At 41.6% G+C, this 15,818-nt stretch overlaps 1 protein-coding gene across 1 annotated transcript in view; it reads right to left on the bottom strand.

Annotated features, from left to right (window-relative positions):
• ttc28 (tetratricopeptide repeat domain 28) overlaps positions 1–15,818 on the bottom strand; it is a 301,137-nt gene that overhangs the window by 110,400 nt on the left and 174,919 nt on the right. Inside the window, exons 3-4 of the mRNA XM_083904827.1 lie at positions 12,375–12,522; positions 1,442–1,714 (exon numbers count right to left, since the gene is read on the bottom strand). Of these exons, the coding sequence (XP_083760953.1) occupies positions 1,442–1,714; positions 12,375–12,522 (421 nt within the window). The remainder of the gene's footprint in view (positions 1–1,441; positions 1,715–12,374; positions 12,523–15,818) is intronic.

The raw sequence follows: 15,818 nt of genomic DNA, 5'->3' as shown, positions 1-15,818 counted from the left end.
CGACAGCTGCTGGTGTTGATCTCAGAGCGGCAACAGGATAAAAAAAGGAGGGGAAAGCCTTGTTATTTCTGCCTGACAGAGAGGCCTCACACACAGGGCCAAAGTAAGAGTGTGAGTCTCTGTTCGCCACCTGAGAACCACAGCTCCTTATCTTCAGCTGCTTCGCCCAGTCATGTGTCAAACTGCGTGGGGGTGAGGAGAAGCCGAGGCAGCCAGTGATACTCTGTTTTCATTTTACGCCTGTCTCACCTTCCTTTGTTGTCTTTCTTTCATGTTTCTTCATATACACACGGAATATACACACTTTTTTATGAATTATTGGCCAAATTTGGTGGTTATGGACGATTGAAATAATCCACTTGTAATAATTATTTGGATTGTTTTGTTTGTGTCGTTTTGTTTGAATATGCTGTCACGCACAGTACGTCGGATTGTTTGTCTCTTACGTGAGATGCTAAAACGGTTGGAAAACACATATTTACCCAACTGTTTGCTTTATTAGTCTGTCATGCTACATGGCTATGGTTGCATTTTACAGTATTTTACACTGGGAATCTGCTTCACTGAGAAACTAAAGGAACTAGAACAAGCAGCCGTGCCAACCGCTCAGCTAGCATGTGTGCTAACATGTTTCCTCCCATTGACCCAAAAACTATTACTTTATATTGTAAGAATATTTATATTTATCTGAACTCAACTCTAGCTTCTATTATATTCTATTATGTTAGCATTCTAATGCTAAATGGTAGCATTAGAATGCTAACATACAATGATACGACATTTTACTTTAAAAATCAATAAATTATTCCCCAGTTGTATCTTACACAACTGTTTTTTTTATTAGCCTGTTGTGCTACATGGCTATGATTGCATTTTACAGTATGTTACACTGGGAATCTGCTTCACTGAGAAACTAAAGGAACTAGAACAAGCAGCCGTGCCAACAGCTCAGCTAGCATGTGTGCTAACATGTTTCCTCCCATTGACCCAAAAACTAATACGGCTCCGACACGTCGTTTACGAGTTTTTTGAGCTAAATGTTAGCATTTTACTTTAAAAATCAATAAATTCTTCCCCAGTAGCTACATGGCTATATTTGCATTACGGTATTTTACATTGGTAATCTGCTTTTTAATTGAGGAACTAGAGGAACTTGTACAAGCAGCCATGCTAGGCGCTCAGCTAGCATATATGTGCTAACCTGTTTCATTCCAATGACCCAAAAACTATTACTTATTTTAAATGTTATATACTGTCTGAGCTCGGCTCTGACACGTCAGGTTCTGACAGCTGGTTTGTCGCCGTTTACGAGTGCTTTGAGCTAAATGGTAGCATTAGAATGCTAACATACAATGATAGCCTACGTTTAGTGACATTCGTCATTGAAAAAGGACATTTTACTTCGAACAAATCAATCAGTTCTTCTCCAGTTGCGTCTTACCTAAGGTCTTGGCCACCTCCAGGTCCTGCTGCATGTAGCCGGTGCTCTTCTCCGTGTTGCCCAGGGACCAGTGGGCGCTGCTGAGGGCCGAGAAGACGGAGCCGCGGAGCTTGAGGCTGCACGTGCCGATCTTCAAAGCCGCCTCCAGCACCACAACAGAAGCCGTGTGGTGGCTGGCTGTCAGCAGCTCCTGCCCGATCACGGACACCACCACAAAGGGACTTTTGTCCAGCTTCATCTTTTGCAGCTGCTGATAGGTGGGCTCGAGAGACTCTGTGCAGGGGGGGGGACAACAAAAAAGCCGAGATTAAAACCAGACTCCCAAATGTAACATTGAAAACAGTATCTGACGTTGATTGCGGTTTGACAAATCCCACTACTGTCTGAATTCAGATTGTACTTTTCTTCAGTAATGGGTGTGTTTCGTCTACGCCGATAAGCACAAGCCCGTAGCGCTGCTGAGTGACAGCTTTCGCCGACAATAACTCGACAAAGACGGCCTTTTTCCTCTTTCCGTGTCCACTTTGAACGGCGTAATCTTGGGCAATTTTCAACAGCGCTTGCATAGAAATGTGGGCAAACGGCCTATGCCAGATTATATTATTATTATGCTTTCGCTCGGTGTCAGTTGACACGGTTGTTTGTGAACACAGAAAGAGCTGAGAGGGTTTTTAAGAAAGAAAAAGAGAGAGAGAGAGATATGGAGAAACCAATGCAGCTAATGCACAACAGTAGCAGCAGCAGCAGCAGCAGCAGCAGCAGCAGCAGCAGCAGCAGCAGTGGAATGCAGAGTGAAGGAGACACACAAGGTGACCTTTGAAGAGGCTGAAAATGCACACAATGACATAAATCAATGTTGGGCCGCGCGGGATTCAGGATCCACAACCCTTTTATAACAGCGAGCCTGCTGGCAGACACCGGCGTCCAACAACAGGACAGGAGGGCAAAGAGGGAACACTCAAGTGTGTGTTTTCATGCGTTTGTACCAGAGGTGGACTGATTAGCCGCATGCGCAATTAATCAGGACAATGTTTTTCCCTGAAACAATGTCGTTAAGTGCACTAAAACCACACTTTCCATTCAAATGTTGAGATAATTTGTTAGATAATGTGATACCTATCTATCTATCTATCTATCTATCTATCTATCTATCTATCTATCTATCTATCTATCTATCTATCTATCTATCTATCTATCTATCTATCTGTAGTTTGCTATCTATCTATCTATCTAAGAAGTTAGCTCAATATATATAGCTACACATATCTAGCTACCTACCTAGCTAAGTAGCTAGCTATAGAAAGCTAGAAGGATCAATCTGTCTGTCTGTCTGTCTGTTGTTTGCCAGCTGTCTATCTAAGAAGCTAGCTCAATATATATACCTAGACCCATCTATCTATCTATCTATCTATCTATCTATCTATCTATCTATCTATCTATCTATCTATCTATCTATCTATCTATCTATCTATCTATCTATCTATCTATCTATCTATCGCTAGCTTATCTATCTGTCTGTCTAGCTAAATAGCTCGCCTATCTATCTTTGATGTGTAAGCTAGGTCACTTGCTATCTATCTATCTATCTATCTATCTATCTATCTATCTATCTATCTATCTATCTATCTATCTATCTATCTATCTATCTATCTATCTATGTCGAGCTAAGTAGCTAGCCTATCTATGATGTGTAAGCTAGGTCACTATCTATCTATCTATCTATCTATCTATCTATCTATCTATCTATCTATCTATCTATCTATCTATCTATCTATCTATCTATCTATCTATCTATCTATCTCTAGCTAAGTAGCTAGCCTATCTATGATGTGTAAGCTAGGTCACTATCTATCTATCTATCTATCTATCTATCTATCTATCTATCTATCTATCTATCTATCTATCTATCTATCTATCTATCTATCTATCTATCTATCTATCTATCTATCTATCTATCTATCTATCTATCTATCTTAGCTGGATGCTAGCTAGAGTGAAATATAGATGATGTGTTAGCCCGGTAGGCTACAGATACATGGATAATGTGCTAACTAGCTATACAGCTTTCTTTCTTTAAACTAGCTAGACAGAGAGCTAATGAGCTAGCTAGATAGCTCGCTAGAGCTGGACAGACAGACAGAAAGTTGCATTTGTACTTAATTTGTGTTAATTCAAATTAACATCACATCTTAAGTCAGTTTACTTAATTATGTTAGTTTGTTAGAAAACTGAGGTCGTAGAGACAGACTGTAAGTACTATTTATTATTAAAACGTACTATTTTACTACATTAAATGACAAAGGAAAAGAGAAAATGAATAGATGACCTCTAATGTGAGTCTCTTTATACAGTGTATGTGTATAATGTAGTGCATCTGTAAACACTTTGAGCTGCTGTTAAGTAGGTCAATTCTCTTTACAGGACACCGTGTGTCTTTGTTTGTGCGCGATACCCTTTTTAATCACCAGGGCCCGGTGCTTCCATAAAAAACTGCGACTTTAATCTGTTGACACAAACACTCGCGGAGCAACAAGTGCACACGGCGGAAATATTTGAACAAACTCGACAAACACACGCACAGATGCTAATTCACCTATAAACACACACACGCACAGATGCTAATCCACCTCGAAAAACACACACAACACAATGCGAGCTGCTTCCCCCCCGATCACATAAGCACTCAGACGCTTAAGTGATGATGCTCTTGAAAAAGAGCATCACTTGTGTTCCGGCACTTGGCAGAACGTCGAGCTTACAGAGACGACACGTGCATATAATATCCATTCATAGCCTGTAATTGCTTTTAGAGTGACACCAAACGCTGAGTCGTAAATCAAACACTGGCAGGATTCTTTTCTCCCCTTTTTTTAATTTTTTTTTAGTAGAAAAGGGTTTGGCGGCTGCTGCGTTCATAAGCCGGTTGATATGACGTTTGAGTGTGTTGTGACACGCGAGTCAGACGCTTTTCGCCGGCACGTTCTGGGCCTGGATGTAAAGACGTACGACCATCATTCATGTGCAAAATATAATACAGTTACAGTTACAATAAAGTTTTATACATTTCTTCACGGTTTAGCCTTTTGGAAATTTGCTTTTCTCTGGTTTGGAGATGGTTTTTTCTGCCTTTACTGCTGTTTTTGTTCTGGATTTTAATCCCTGTTTACAGCATTTAATGGCACGTTTTCCACGATACAACTATACAAACTGTTTTCCATGACTTCATAGCTCATCTACACGCTTAGAAATAAGGGTTCAAAAAGGTCTCCTTCTCCAAGGGCTGAAGTTCTACCTAGAACCTAGCTAGCTAGAGTGAGATATACTGAAGATGATGATGTGTAAGCTAGGTAGGTTCCATACATAAATGGATAATGTGCTAACTAGCTATCCAGATTTCTTTAGAAATAAGGGTTCAAAAAGGGTCATTCTACCAAGGGATGAGGTTCTACCTGGAACCTAGCTAGCTAGAGTGAGATATAGATGATGGTGTGTAAGCTAGGTAGGTTCCTATATACATAAATGGATAATGTGCTAACTAGCTATCCAGCTTTCTTTAGAAATAAGGGTTCCAAAAGGGTCCTTCTACAACGGATGAGATTCTACCTGGAACCTAGCTAACTAGAGTGAGATATAGACGATGTGCAAGCTAGGTAGGTTCCTATATACATAAATTGATAATGTGCTAACTAGCTATCCAGCTTTCTTTAGCGATAAGGGTTCCAAAAGGGTCCTTCTCCAAGGGCTGAGGTTCTACCAGGAACCTAGCTAGCTAGAGTGAGATATAGATGATGTGCAAGCTAGGTAGGTTCCTATATGCATAAATGGATAATGTGCTAACTAGCTATCCAGCTTTCTTTAGAAAATAAGGGTCCCAAAAGGGTCCTTCTACAAGGGCTGAGGTTCTACCTGGAACCTAGCTAGCTAGAGTGAGATATGCTGTAGATGATGATGTGTAAGCTAGGTAGGTTCCATACATAAATGGATAATGTGCTAACTAGCTATCCAGCTTTATTTAGAAATAAGGGTTCCAAAAGGGTCATTCTACATGGGCTGAGGTTCTACCTGGAACCTAGCTAGCTAGAGTGAGATATAGATGATGATGTGTAAGCTAGGTAGGTTCCTATATACATAAATGGATAATGTGCTAACTAGCTATCCAGCTTTATTTAGAAATAAGGGTTCCAAAAGGGTCATTCTACAAGGGATGAGGTTCTACCTGGAACCGTTTGCTTCTGAAAAACCCTTTCCCGAAGAAAAGGTCTTTCAGGGGTTCTTGGTAACACTAATGGTTCCACTAAGAACCATTTTGATCCAGAGTCCTCTTTAAAACCCTTTTACTGAATAACGGGTTTTGAAGGGATTCTTGGTGGAACCCTCTAAAAGGGTTTCCAGGTGGAACCTTTATAAAGAGGTTCTACCTGGAGCCAAAAAGGCTTTTATTTTTAAGAGTGTACCATGACAACAACAACAAAATATGTATAAAAATCTAATATTTGATATAATAACATCATTAATTGACATTATCTTTGTTAAATCTAATAAGAACTCACATTTATACATGAAATGAAAAGGGGGAAAACATCCAAAGGGGTGAATCCTTTTTTTAACGGGCTTCATAAATGATAATGCGACATTAAAATTAAGACCAGTTGGAAAATTCCTTAATCCCTCCAGGGCGATCAGATGTCGGGCTTTTGCGAGCAGCCCCTCCGGCGTCTCATCCTGTTTAAGGAGAAGTCAATGGCGCTTTGCTCAGAGGCTCCTCAGCAGGTGCGAGTGAACACGGGGGGGAACCAGACTCGCCACTTAAAGGACGATCTTTTCAAGTGCAAATGATGCAGCCCGGGTCAATAAAAGCCCCGCTGCGAAGCCATCATTTTTAAGGCTTTATCTGAAAAGATCTGGAAATCAACCCCCCCCCCCACCACCCTCCATTCAGCATATGTGAAAAACAATCCGGTAATTAACGCCTAATGGACTCTTAGCATTCGCTCTCTGGCCCTGAGCAGATGAATGGGTGATAGAGCTGCAGCAGGATGAATGCTAAGAATATTACCCATGTGAATACAACCGTCGTACACTGAAACGCAGCTTCCACTCTATAAAACTGTGAGAGGCAGATTTCCCAGAGTGCAGACGACGACACAGATGGAGTTCGCCGATATTGGAGGGTGGTGGTGGTGGTGGTTGTGGGTGGGGGTGTATTTTTTTTTTGCTGCCAGCTTGATGGGGAGTGGCAGATGGAGAGACGGCAATACAGTGCAGCGCTGGCTTTGTTGTACAGTATATGAGTCACAGGAGAGAACAACATGTGCTTAAATCTGCAATAATGAGGAGAAACCTTGATCAGTGCGAGGAGCGTTGGTTCTGCGACGGGAAAACTGAGAGTCTGGAGTGAATTGGTGCGTCTTCATCGTTTAGGTTAGTTGTATGGAAAATTTGCCTCTCGAAATACTTACGGTGCATTTATTTTAGCTTAACTTTAGGAGGATTTGGCATTAGAAAAACAGAGCAGAAATACTGTTGTCCAGAGAGATGGACCATTAGTTACGCAAAATTGTGTATTATTTGTTCATCTATCTATCTATCTATCTATCTATCTATCTATCTATCTATCTATCTATCTATCTATCTATCTATCTATCTATCTATCTATCTATCTATCTATCTATGTCTAGCTAAGTAGCTAGCCTATCCATCTATGATGTGTAAGCTAGGTCACTACCTAGCTAGGTAGCTTTCTTTCTTAGCTGGATAGCTAGCTAGAGAGAGATATATAGATGATGCGTAAGCTAGCTAGGTTCCAAGATAGATACATGGATAATGAGCTAGCTAGATCTGGACAGACAGACAGTTGCATATGTACTTAAAATTCAAATTAACAGTTTTATAGAGCAGGAATGTTGTTCCCGGAGAGCTGGACCATTAGTTAAGCAATATTTTGTATTATTTGTTAATATTTAACAGTTATTTTTTATCAGATGGAGCCAAATATCAACTTAACTAACTTTCCTGCACACATTTCAAGCACTTTCAATGACCCACGTCGATTTAGGGCAATTTTCCAACACTTTCAAGGCCCCCTTTCAAGGATTTCAAGGATGCGTGGGAACCCTGTCTTCCTCACAAAATCCTAGTCATCAAATTATAGAACAAGTATCAATATCAGCATTGGTATCTATCTATCTATCTATCTATCTATCTATCTATCTATCTATCTATCTATCTATCTATCTATCTATCTATCTATCTATCTATCTATCTATCTATCTATGTCTAGCTAAATAGCTAGCCTATCTATCTATGACGTGTAAGCTAGGTCACTTCCTTCTTATCTATCTTAGATAGCTTTCTTGGATAGCTAGCTAGAGTGAGATATATAGATGATGCGTAAGCTAGCTAGGTTCCGAGATAGATGCATGGATAATGTGCTAACTAGCTATCCGTCTTTTTTTCTGGAAACAAAACCAGCTTTGATGAACTCGCCGATCCTCGTGAGACAAATATTGCGGCGTCAGCTTCATTATTCATGATTCCTCATCCCTATTTATCGATTTGCTCGTCGCGGCACAAACCTTGAGCTTTTCTTGTTGGCGAAAACAAAAGAACAGAAAGGGGGAGAAAACAGACGAAAACAAAGGTGCTTTGGGAGAACTGAAGTGTTCTTGAGATGTTTGGCGTTGGGAGATTAATGGCTGAGAAGAGCAGAACGCTGCAATCACCGCTCGATAAAATCAACTCTTCGTTGACAGCGTGGCATCAATGTTGAGTTTATACACAAAAGGGAATAATGCTGTCTTTGCAAAACTGCGATAGGAGAGTTCGGTGTAATTACAACGTGGATTACGGCTCCTCGGTGGAGCTAAAATCCGTCTTTACAAACCAAAATTAGGAGGTGGAGAAGCCTTTAAGTGCAGTGATATCACTTACTTATAGGTTTTTAATGACGCACACTCGCCGTATTTTTGGTTCAAAGAGAAAACCGCTTGTTCGTGTTGTTGGAATAAAGTTTCCTGGGTGTTGCTCGACTCCCAGTTAAACCCGCGGAGGAGTCTCTTTTTTACGGGGATGAGTGTTGCCGTTTGTGCCTATAAACGTGACGCTCTGCCGCCTCAAAGCAGAGAAAAAAGCAACGCTCCCCTGGTTTTTTTCTTTACTTACCAGGAGACTTTGGCTGAGTAACACTGATTATCCTCCCTCTGTGCTGGCGTAACATTGATTATCGCCCCCAATGCCAGAAGCCCCTCTGAGAGGATCATTGCTCTTAATCCTTTGACCTAGCTACCTCTCGTCAACACACCTTGGATTAGGCCCTCTGGTGGTTGCTTGGCACCGTGGGAAATAGGGTAAACAATTAGCAGATTAAAAGGCTTGGGCTAAATGTTGGTCGTCCCCTACTGAGCTGAGCCATTCTGGTCCACGATGCACTGGTCTGGGCTCACACCCAAACCCCTCTTTCTTGTCTTGGTTCCAGTGATAGGCTCATATACCCCGTGTGGCTCAGATGGGACCTTCCTTTTCTTTATTTCACTTTGCAATATATATATATTTTTTTTTTCCTTCTTTCCCTTCTGAATTTGTGCAAGAACATTCCGAGGCTTTCGCGCTTGTGTTCAGTCAAACAAGAAAACGGCTCCTCACAGAGTGAAGCAGTGCAGAGCTGCTGGTCTCAGAGTACAGCTCAGTACATTCTGGATTTAAAGAAAGGCACAGATTTGAGCATGAGTTGCTGCATCTATACGACTAAAGTTTTCTATAAAAATGGGGAAATTCAGCTCCAGACTTGTTTGCCCTCCATATTACCCCGGCATTTTAGCGCTTAGTAGTAGTAGTAGTACTAATAGTAGTAGTAATGCTTCTGGCTCCATTTCAAAATTGTTTAAGTCTGGATTGGTAAAATTGGAGACCTTTGGAAACCACTTCTTTACTGGTTCTTGTGTGCCAGATTTCGACAACAACCGTGAAAGAGAAGCCCTTATTTTCAGTTTACGTTAAATCACAAATTAAATACCAGTGTTTGCCATGAGTAAAACTTTCTGATACTTTGAAAACAAGGTGTTAGACTCCTGTCCATATGTAGGCGGTATTTCTTTTGAAAACTTGTACTTCTATCATTTCTCGTCTTGTAATGTCACACTGTATCTCTTCTATTTGACAACGTTAGCATGTTCCTGGGCTTAGCCAAACTTGGGCTAGTGTTAGCATTGCAAACCGGACTTTTAACACGCTTAGACGTACATTTGGTGCCTTCCATTTACATCAGAATTTGGACTAACCATTGTCATATTGCTAACAATGGTTACCATGGTAATACATGGTAATTTGCAGGCACAAAAAGCGTTAGCAGCAAGTTCACAGATAAAAATTGATTAGCAGGATATAATTGAGTTGACATTCTTGGAATCCTCTGTCAGGGTTTGGGAAATTTCCCCAACTTTCTGAGTTGGAAATCCAACTTTGAGGGTGTTTTTAATTTGGATGTTTTCCTCCCAGAACCGGAATGTCGTCTTCCCCGACGAGCCAACAAGGCTTTGCGCTCACAGTTATAGCGCCACCTGTTGACTCTGACAGCACTTACTTACATGCGGACGACGCAGACGTTTCAGAAAACCTATGTGGACACGATTAGTTAGTTAAAAAACCCGGAACGAGGGGAAACCTCAGTTATGAAAAAACACCCACCGACATGTGGGCCAGGCCTCAGATTGGATGCAGATTATTTCCGACATGGTGCTGAAACGATCGTCTGGAAGCAGATCGTTTTTTATGCGAAACCTCTCCCCTCTTTAAATGAAAACATGGTAGTATGAGTGTAGCTAAAGTAGGACAGTGGGATGACTCAGTCTGTGTTGGCAGTCAGTGTCATCCACATCTGAGGCTTGTTAAATCCTCTACACTCATCATCTGAAGTAGAGAAAAAAAAAACAAATCAAAGTTACCAGGTCCTGTATCGAGGCTCATTAGTCTCACGTTGACTCATGGACCACCAGGTCAATGCAGTTTGCTGATCCAACACATGATAATGAATAACCACACGTTTTTTAGGTAACAACCGTGGCTCTCATGCGTTGATTTTAAAAACCCCCACTTAGCTTAGCTTTGAGGGGGATTGCAACCCAGACGCAGACAATAGCATTAGTGCTCGATGCTCATTAAGATAAGGCGCTATCTGCGCGTGCGATCATCCCGACTGACAACGAGATTATGCTGAAGCTGCAGGCGTCGGGATCTCGGAGAGCCGAGGTAAGTGCTCGACACCGGCGGTCGGTCACGGAGACAAAGACGGAGCGACAGATAGCGAACGGACGACGGCCTGCTGTCGGGGTTAAAAAGTGACAGCTAAAGTCACCCCGACACACTTATTGACTGACTGAGCACGAGGATTATCTACGAGACAGGCTTTTAAGTAGAGAGGCGGGTCCTGCGAACGCGAGGAGACAGTCAAACGGAAAGACACCGAGCGACAGGTTCCCATTCGAAAAAATGGACGGAAAGTCTGGAAAATCTTGACAATATCGGGGGGTTGAACAGTTGGTGAATCGTAGTGTAAGAAATAGGTTAGCGCGTGACACGTTTCCAATGACGACTGAACGGGAAAAAAACGCGAATTACGTCATGTTTTTTACGTGCCGCGACACCGGAGTCCAGGCACCGTTTACCAGTTAGCGCCATTAGCTCCTTTTAGCACCGGTTTGCGCGCCTACAGGCGACACTGGAGCGGTCTGTTTATGAAACGATAAAGAGCAGCGCTACAAACAACCAGCGTACCTGTGTGCTGCGTAAGTGTGCCTCTGTTTTTAAAGTTTAGCGTTAACTTTAGAGACTCGGTTTAACAATCGGGGAGTCACGTAAACTTGACGTCACACGCGTCTTTTTCCGGTCAGTCAACAACGCGCGTTAACATGGACGCCGTTAAACGCCGTTGACGGGCTAACGTTTGACAGCAACTAGTAAGAAAGTGTAAGATTCAGCGAATAAAGGATGAGGATTAGGAATCATGTGACCTTTTGCTAAAATGTTACGACAGATCATCGACAGCTTCTTCAGTTAAGTCATTCTTCTTATTTTGAAGACTTACTGTTGACAACAGAAGCCGTAAACCATAGACTGTATATATATATATATAAAAAAAATGGACGTAGTGTTCCAGTTTCCTCCGGAAGCCAACGAGGTCATTAAAAATATTATGTGTAGCCACCAGGGGGCGACTCCAACGGCTGCTGAATGTATTCAGTCAATGGGACTAGGATTTAGAGTGTCAGAAAACATTATCCTGATCAGCTAGCGGTCTGAATCCAGAGTTTCAGTCTTTTTTGATAGCTAATGGTGTTTTGGTTTTGTAAATTTGGAAAACAGAAGATAAAGTAGAGCCAGGTCATTGAAAATCTTATGTCTAGCCACCAGGGGGCGACTCCAACAGCTGCTGAATGAATTACGTCTATGGGACTATGATTTAGGGCGTCAGAAAACAGTTTCCTGATCAGCTAGCGGTCTGAATCCCGAGTTTCGGTCTTCTTTCGATAGCTAATGGTGTTTTGGTTTTGTAAATTTGGAAAACGGACGATAAAGTACGGCACATACGAGTGGACACCAGTTGTTTAGTCTGAGCCTGGTCAAAGGTGATACCTCGGAACTTCACGTTGCAAAAGGTCAACATGGCGCCGACCAAAATCTTGCGATTCTGGCGGCCTAGAAATGGCTGTTTGTATGAGGGTGCGATTGATTTAAAATAAGAATTGTGAGGTTTTTTCGTTTTTCATACTAAATTTAGGCAAAGGCCTTGCTGCCGTTTTGTGCTGCTGTGTTGCTATAGCACCTCTAGTGGACAGGCCAATGAAAAAGACTCTTTGACTTTGTTTGTTTGTTACAATCTATATTCTCGCCAGTGACACACACCATCAACAAACGTAACACAAACGGGTGAATCTCTTACCTCGCAGTGGCGACTTCATGGCGGCCTCGACCATCCCCACCAGCAGCTGCAGACTCTTGGGGTCTTGAGCCAGCCCGGAGGCGAAGGCGGCCAGCGCGTCGGCATGGCGACCAAGGTACTGAAGGGCAACACCCTGTCGGAAGTATGCCTGCAGAGGGAGGGGAGAGAGAGGCATAAGACCCCGAGTCATCAGTGCTCCAGTCGAGCGCCACAGCGTGAGGCTTTACACAAACACATTAACCAGACACAGTCATTTCACGCCATTTGCATTTTTTCCACACGAGTAGTTTTTCAGAACATGGCACCTCTTTCTCCTTTGTGTTCCCATAATGGTTTGATCACTGGGGTTTTTTTTTGTACTTGTTAATTGGATTATAAGTTTTACATAAACGCTCGTGTTACACCCGGGCTGGGCGCGTTCTCAGGAGCAACGGCGGTTTTTACTACTCGAAAAATATGTATTATTTTTTTTTGCTGCAGGAGTGAACTGCACACAAGGAGAGCGCTGGGATTTCCTCTCTCTCTTTGGCTTTGTGTGGAAAAAAGTAATGAGAAAGAAAAAGAGACGACTTGTTCAAGTCTGAACTGAAGGTGAATAAAAAGACACGTGAAAATGTTAATATCTGTTACCAAACTACAGTCAATAAAATTCAGAATAATATATCTATAATTGTTAGATTTTTTTTTTTAGATTTGCACATGTAAAAAGGAGCAGTAACTTTATTTGTTTTACATGAATTAACTATTTTTACGATTCATTTAAAGGCGCCATATGTAAGAATGTGGCCAAAAACGGTTACTACATTCAAATTCAAAATACCGAGGTCTTTCACGTTTCGTTTCCTGACGTAACTGGCAACCCGCGGTTTCACGGCAGCTGAGACTCTACTGACTGCAATGATTGGTAGACGGCGGTAGGTGGCGCCACATGACGCCAAAACATGATTTCAAAACAGAAACATGATTTGCAGTCTGCAAAATATTTTTTTTAATGCAAATATACACATATATACATATTAGGAGGATTTTACGGCCAGTTGCTTTAGATTTATTCCATAATTCACCTTTAAATGTAGTATATATTTGGTACATAATAGTACGCACAAACACGGATACTTTAATAATGTACATAACCAAAATTATGTTGTAATTATACACATTTATTACAAAATGTGACAAATGACAAAAACATATTCCAAATTATTAACAGTAATAGTAATGTTCCAAAACTGTTGTCATGACAAAAAATTAGCACATTAGCAACGTTACGAAGAAAACGCCTTATTTTACCAAAATACGTTCCGAAATTTTGTAGCATAATGCGTGACGAAGGATACGTGGGGTTTTTTCGTGAACAGTTTAAAACTAAGCTTGTTAAATGTTTATTGGACATTACTGGATACAGACCAATAAGTGTAAACTGTAGAGCTGCAATCTGGTCATTAAAATGATTACAAATGGGATTTTTTTTCTGTTTTTTTCCTTGGGTTTGGTTCCTAAATTGGCCCCCAGGTGTCAAAACTTTAAGAACCCCTGTTTTAAACAAACACAAGGACATAATTCTCCAATAAATAAACAGCCCAGAACATGACTCAATGTCTGATCCAGTGACTTTGGCCAATATCGGACCGACACCGATACCATTTGTGATGCATGATATTCTGTTCCATTCCTACCCATAAATACTGGAGACTGTGCCGTCTGTTAGCGGTGAAGTAGCTTGTGTCATGTTTTGAATATGTGTCTGTGCTCCAGTCTGACATTAATTAAACGTAATTGACCTCCAGTCGTTTATTCACACAGCAGAGAAAGTCGCGAGCAAAGTAATTCACTAAAACCCAAGATTTAGAGCGACTGAAACGCGCCATCTCGCTCTCTGTGAGAGACCGACATGTTTTGGAACATTCCTCTGATTGAAAGCTAAAACAGACGCAGTCCCCAGAATCCAAAGCCTCGTCAATAACAGTAACTCTTTTCTTTCTTTCTTTCTTTCTTTCTCCAGGAAAAAGAAAAACCCAGGATGTTTTATCCAGGCGAGTTTGTAACTCCGTATGTTTGTGCCTAAAGCCCCTGATCACACAGTAATCTGGTGAGTTGTTAAACCAGACTCCGGTCCAGTCAGAACTGGAGCTGACTCATGATTCGCCATCCAAGAAAAAAAAAAAAAAAAAAACGCTAAGTCGAAGCAAACTGCGTCTCAGAATAGACGCATGAGGAGACACACGATTAGAGCAGAAAATGAGGGATCAGCGCGAGTCTGAGGCGAAGCAACGACACACTCTGTCTACGATATAAACTGTTTTTCTGTCTGGGATTAAGTCCCAGAACCCACCCCCCACTTGCACGACCACCGGCGGTAACCTCGACCGGGGTCGCCGCGGCCACTCCGCGCCCCCACGACTTCCAAAAGTGACACGAGAGCTAATTAGCCATTAGCATCCAACACGCCTTTCCATTCATTAGGCCGCTCTGTTAGCGGCGCTGGCAACGAGAGGAGGCGGCGAGGATTAAGGAAAATGAGACATGACATTGAATTTATAGAGACCAGTAATTAATTTTGCTTCCCGCCGTAAAACCCCCCCCGACTACCAGCCCCCTCCAGACCTGCTGCCCCCCCCCCCAATCCCCCAAACCTTCTATTGCATCACAACTCTCTTGAAAATGACGAGGACAGAGATTAGATTCAAAGCATTAACCTTTGTTCGAACACTGTTATTATATAAAGGAAGTGCAGGCCGAGGGTCTCTGCTCAATATTAATTGCATCTCGTGGAGTTTGTGCCGACCGCGACCGGCGAGAGTGGAGCTGCCCACAAACGTTTGGCCCAGGGGAACAAAAGACATTTAAAAGCATTTCTCCTTTTGATTAGATTTAGTCCACAATATGAGTGCAATCCCGGAGGTCTTTCTTTCTTTCTTTCTTTCTTTCTTTCTTTCTTTCTTTCTTTCTTCCCTTTCTTTCACTGCCCTGAACGACCTGTCCAGACTGAAGTGACCAGCAAAAAGAAGACAAGGGTTGAGACGAATGTCTATCTATCTATCTATCTATCTATCTATCTATCTATCTATCTATCTATCTATCTATCTATCTATCTATCTATCTATCTATCTATCTATCTATCTATCTATCTATCTATCTAGCTCAGTAGCTAGCCTATCTAACTATGATGTATAAGCTAGGTCATTAGCCAACTATCCAGCTTTCTATCTATCTATCTATCTATCTATCTATCTATCTATCTATCTATCTATCTATCTATCTATCTATCTATCTATCTATCTATCTATCTGTCTGTCTGTCTATCTGTCTATCTATCTATAGCTTATCTATCTATTTATCTAGCTCAGTAGCTAGCCTATCTAACTATGATGTATAAGCTAGGTCATTAGCCAACTATCCAGCTTTCTTTCTATCTATCTATCTATCTATCTATCTATCTATCTA

This window comes from Microchirus variegatus (genome assembly GCF_963457635.1).
Source record: "Microchirus variegatus genome assembly, chromosome: 18".
In the NCBI taxonomy this organism is placed as follows: Eukaryota; Metazoa; Chordata; class Actinopteri; order Pleuronectiformes; family Soleidae; genus Microchirus; species Microchirus variegatus.
Note: the sequence above shows the minus strand (reverse complement) of the source record. Positions and strands in the feature narration are given on the sequence as shown.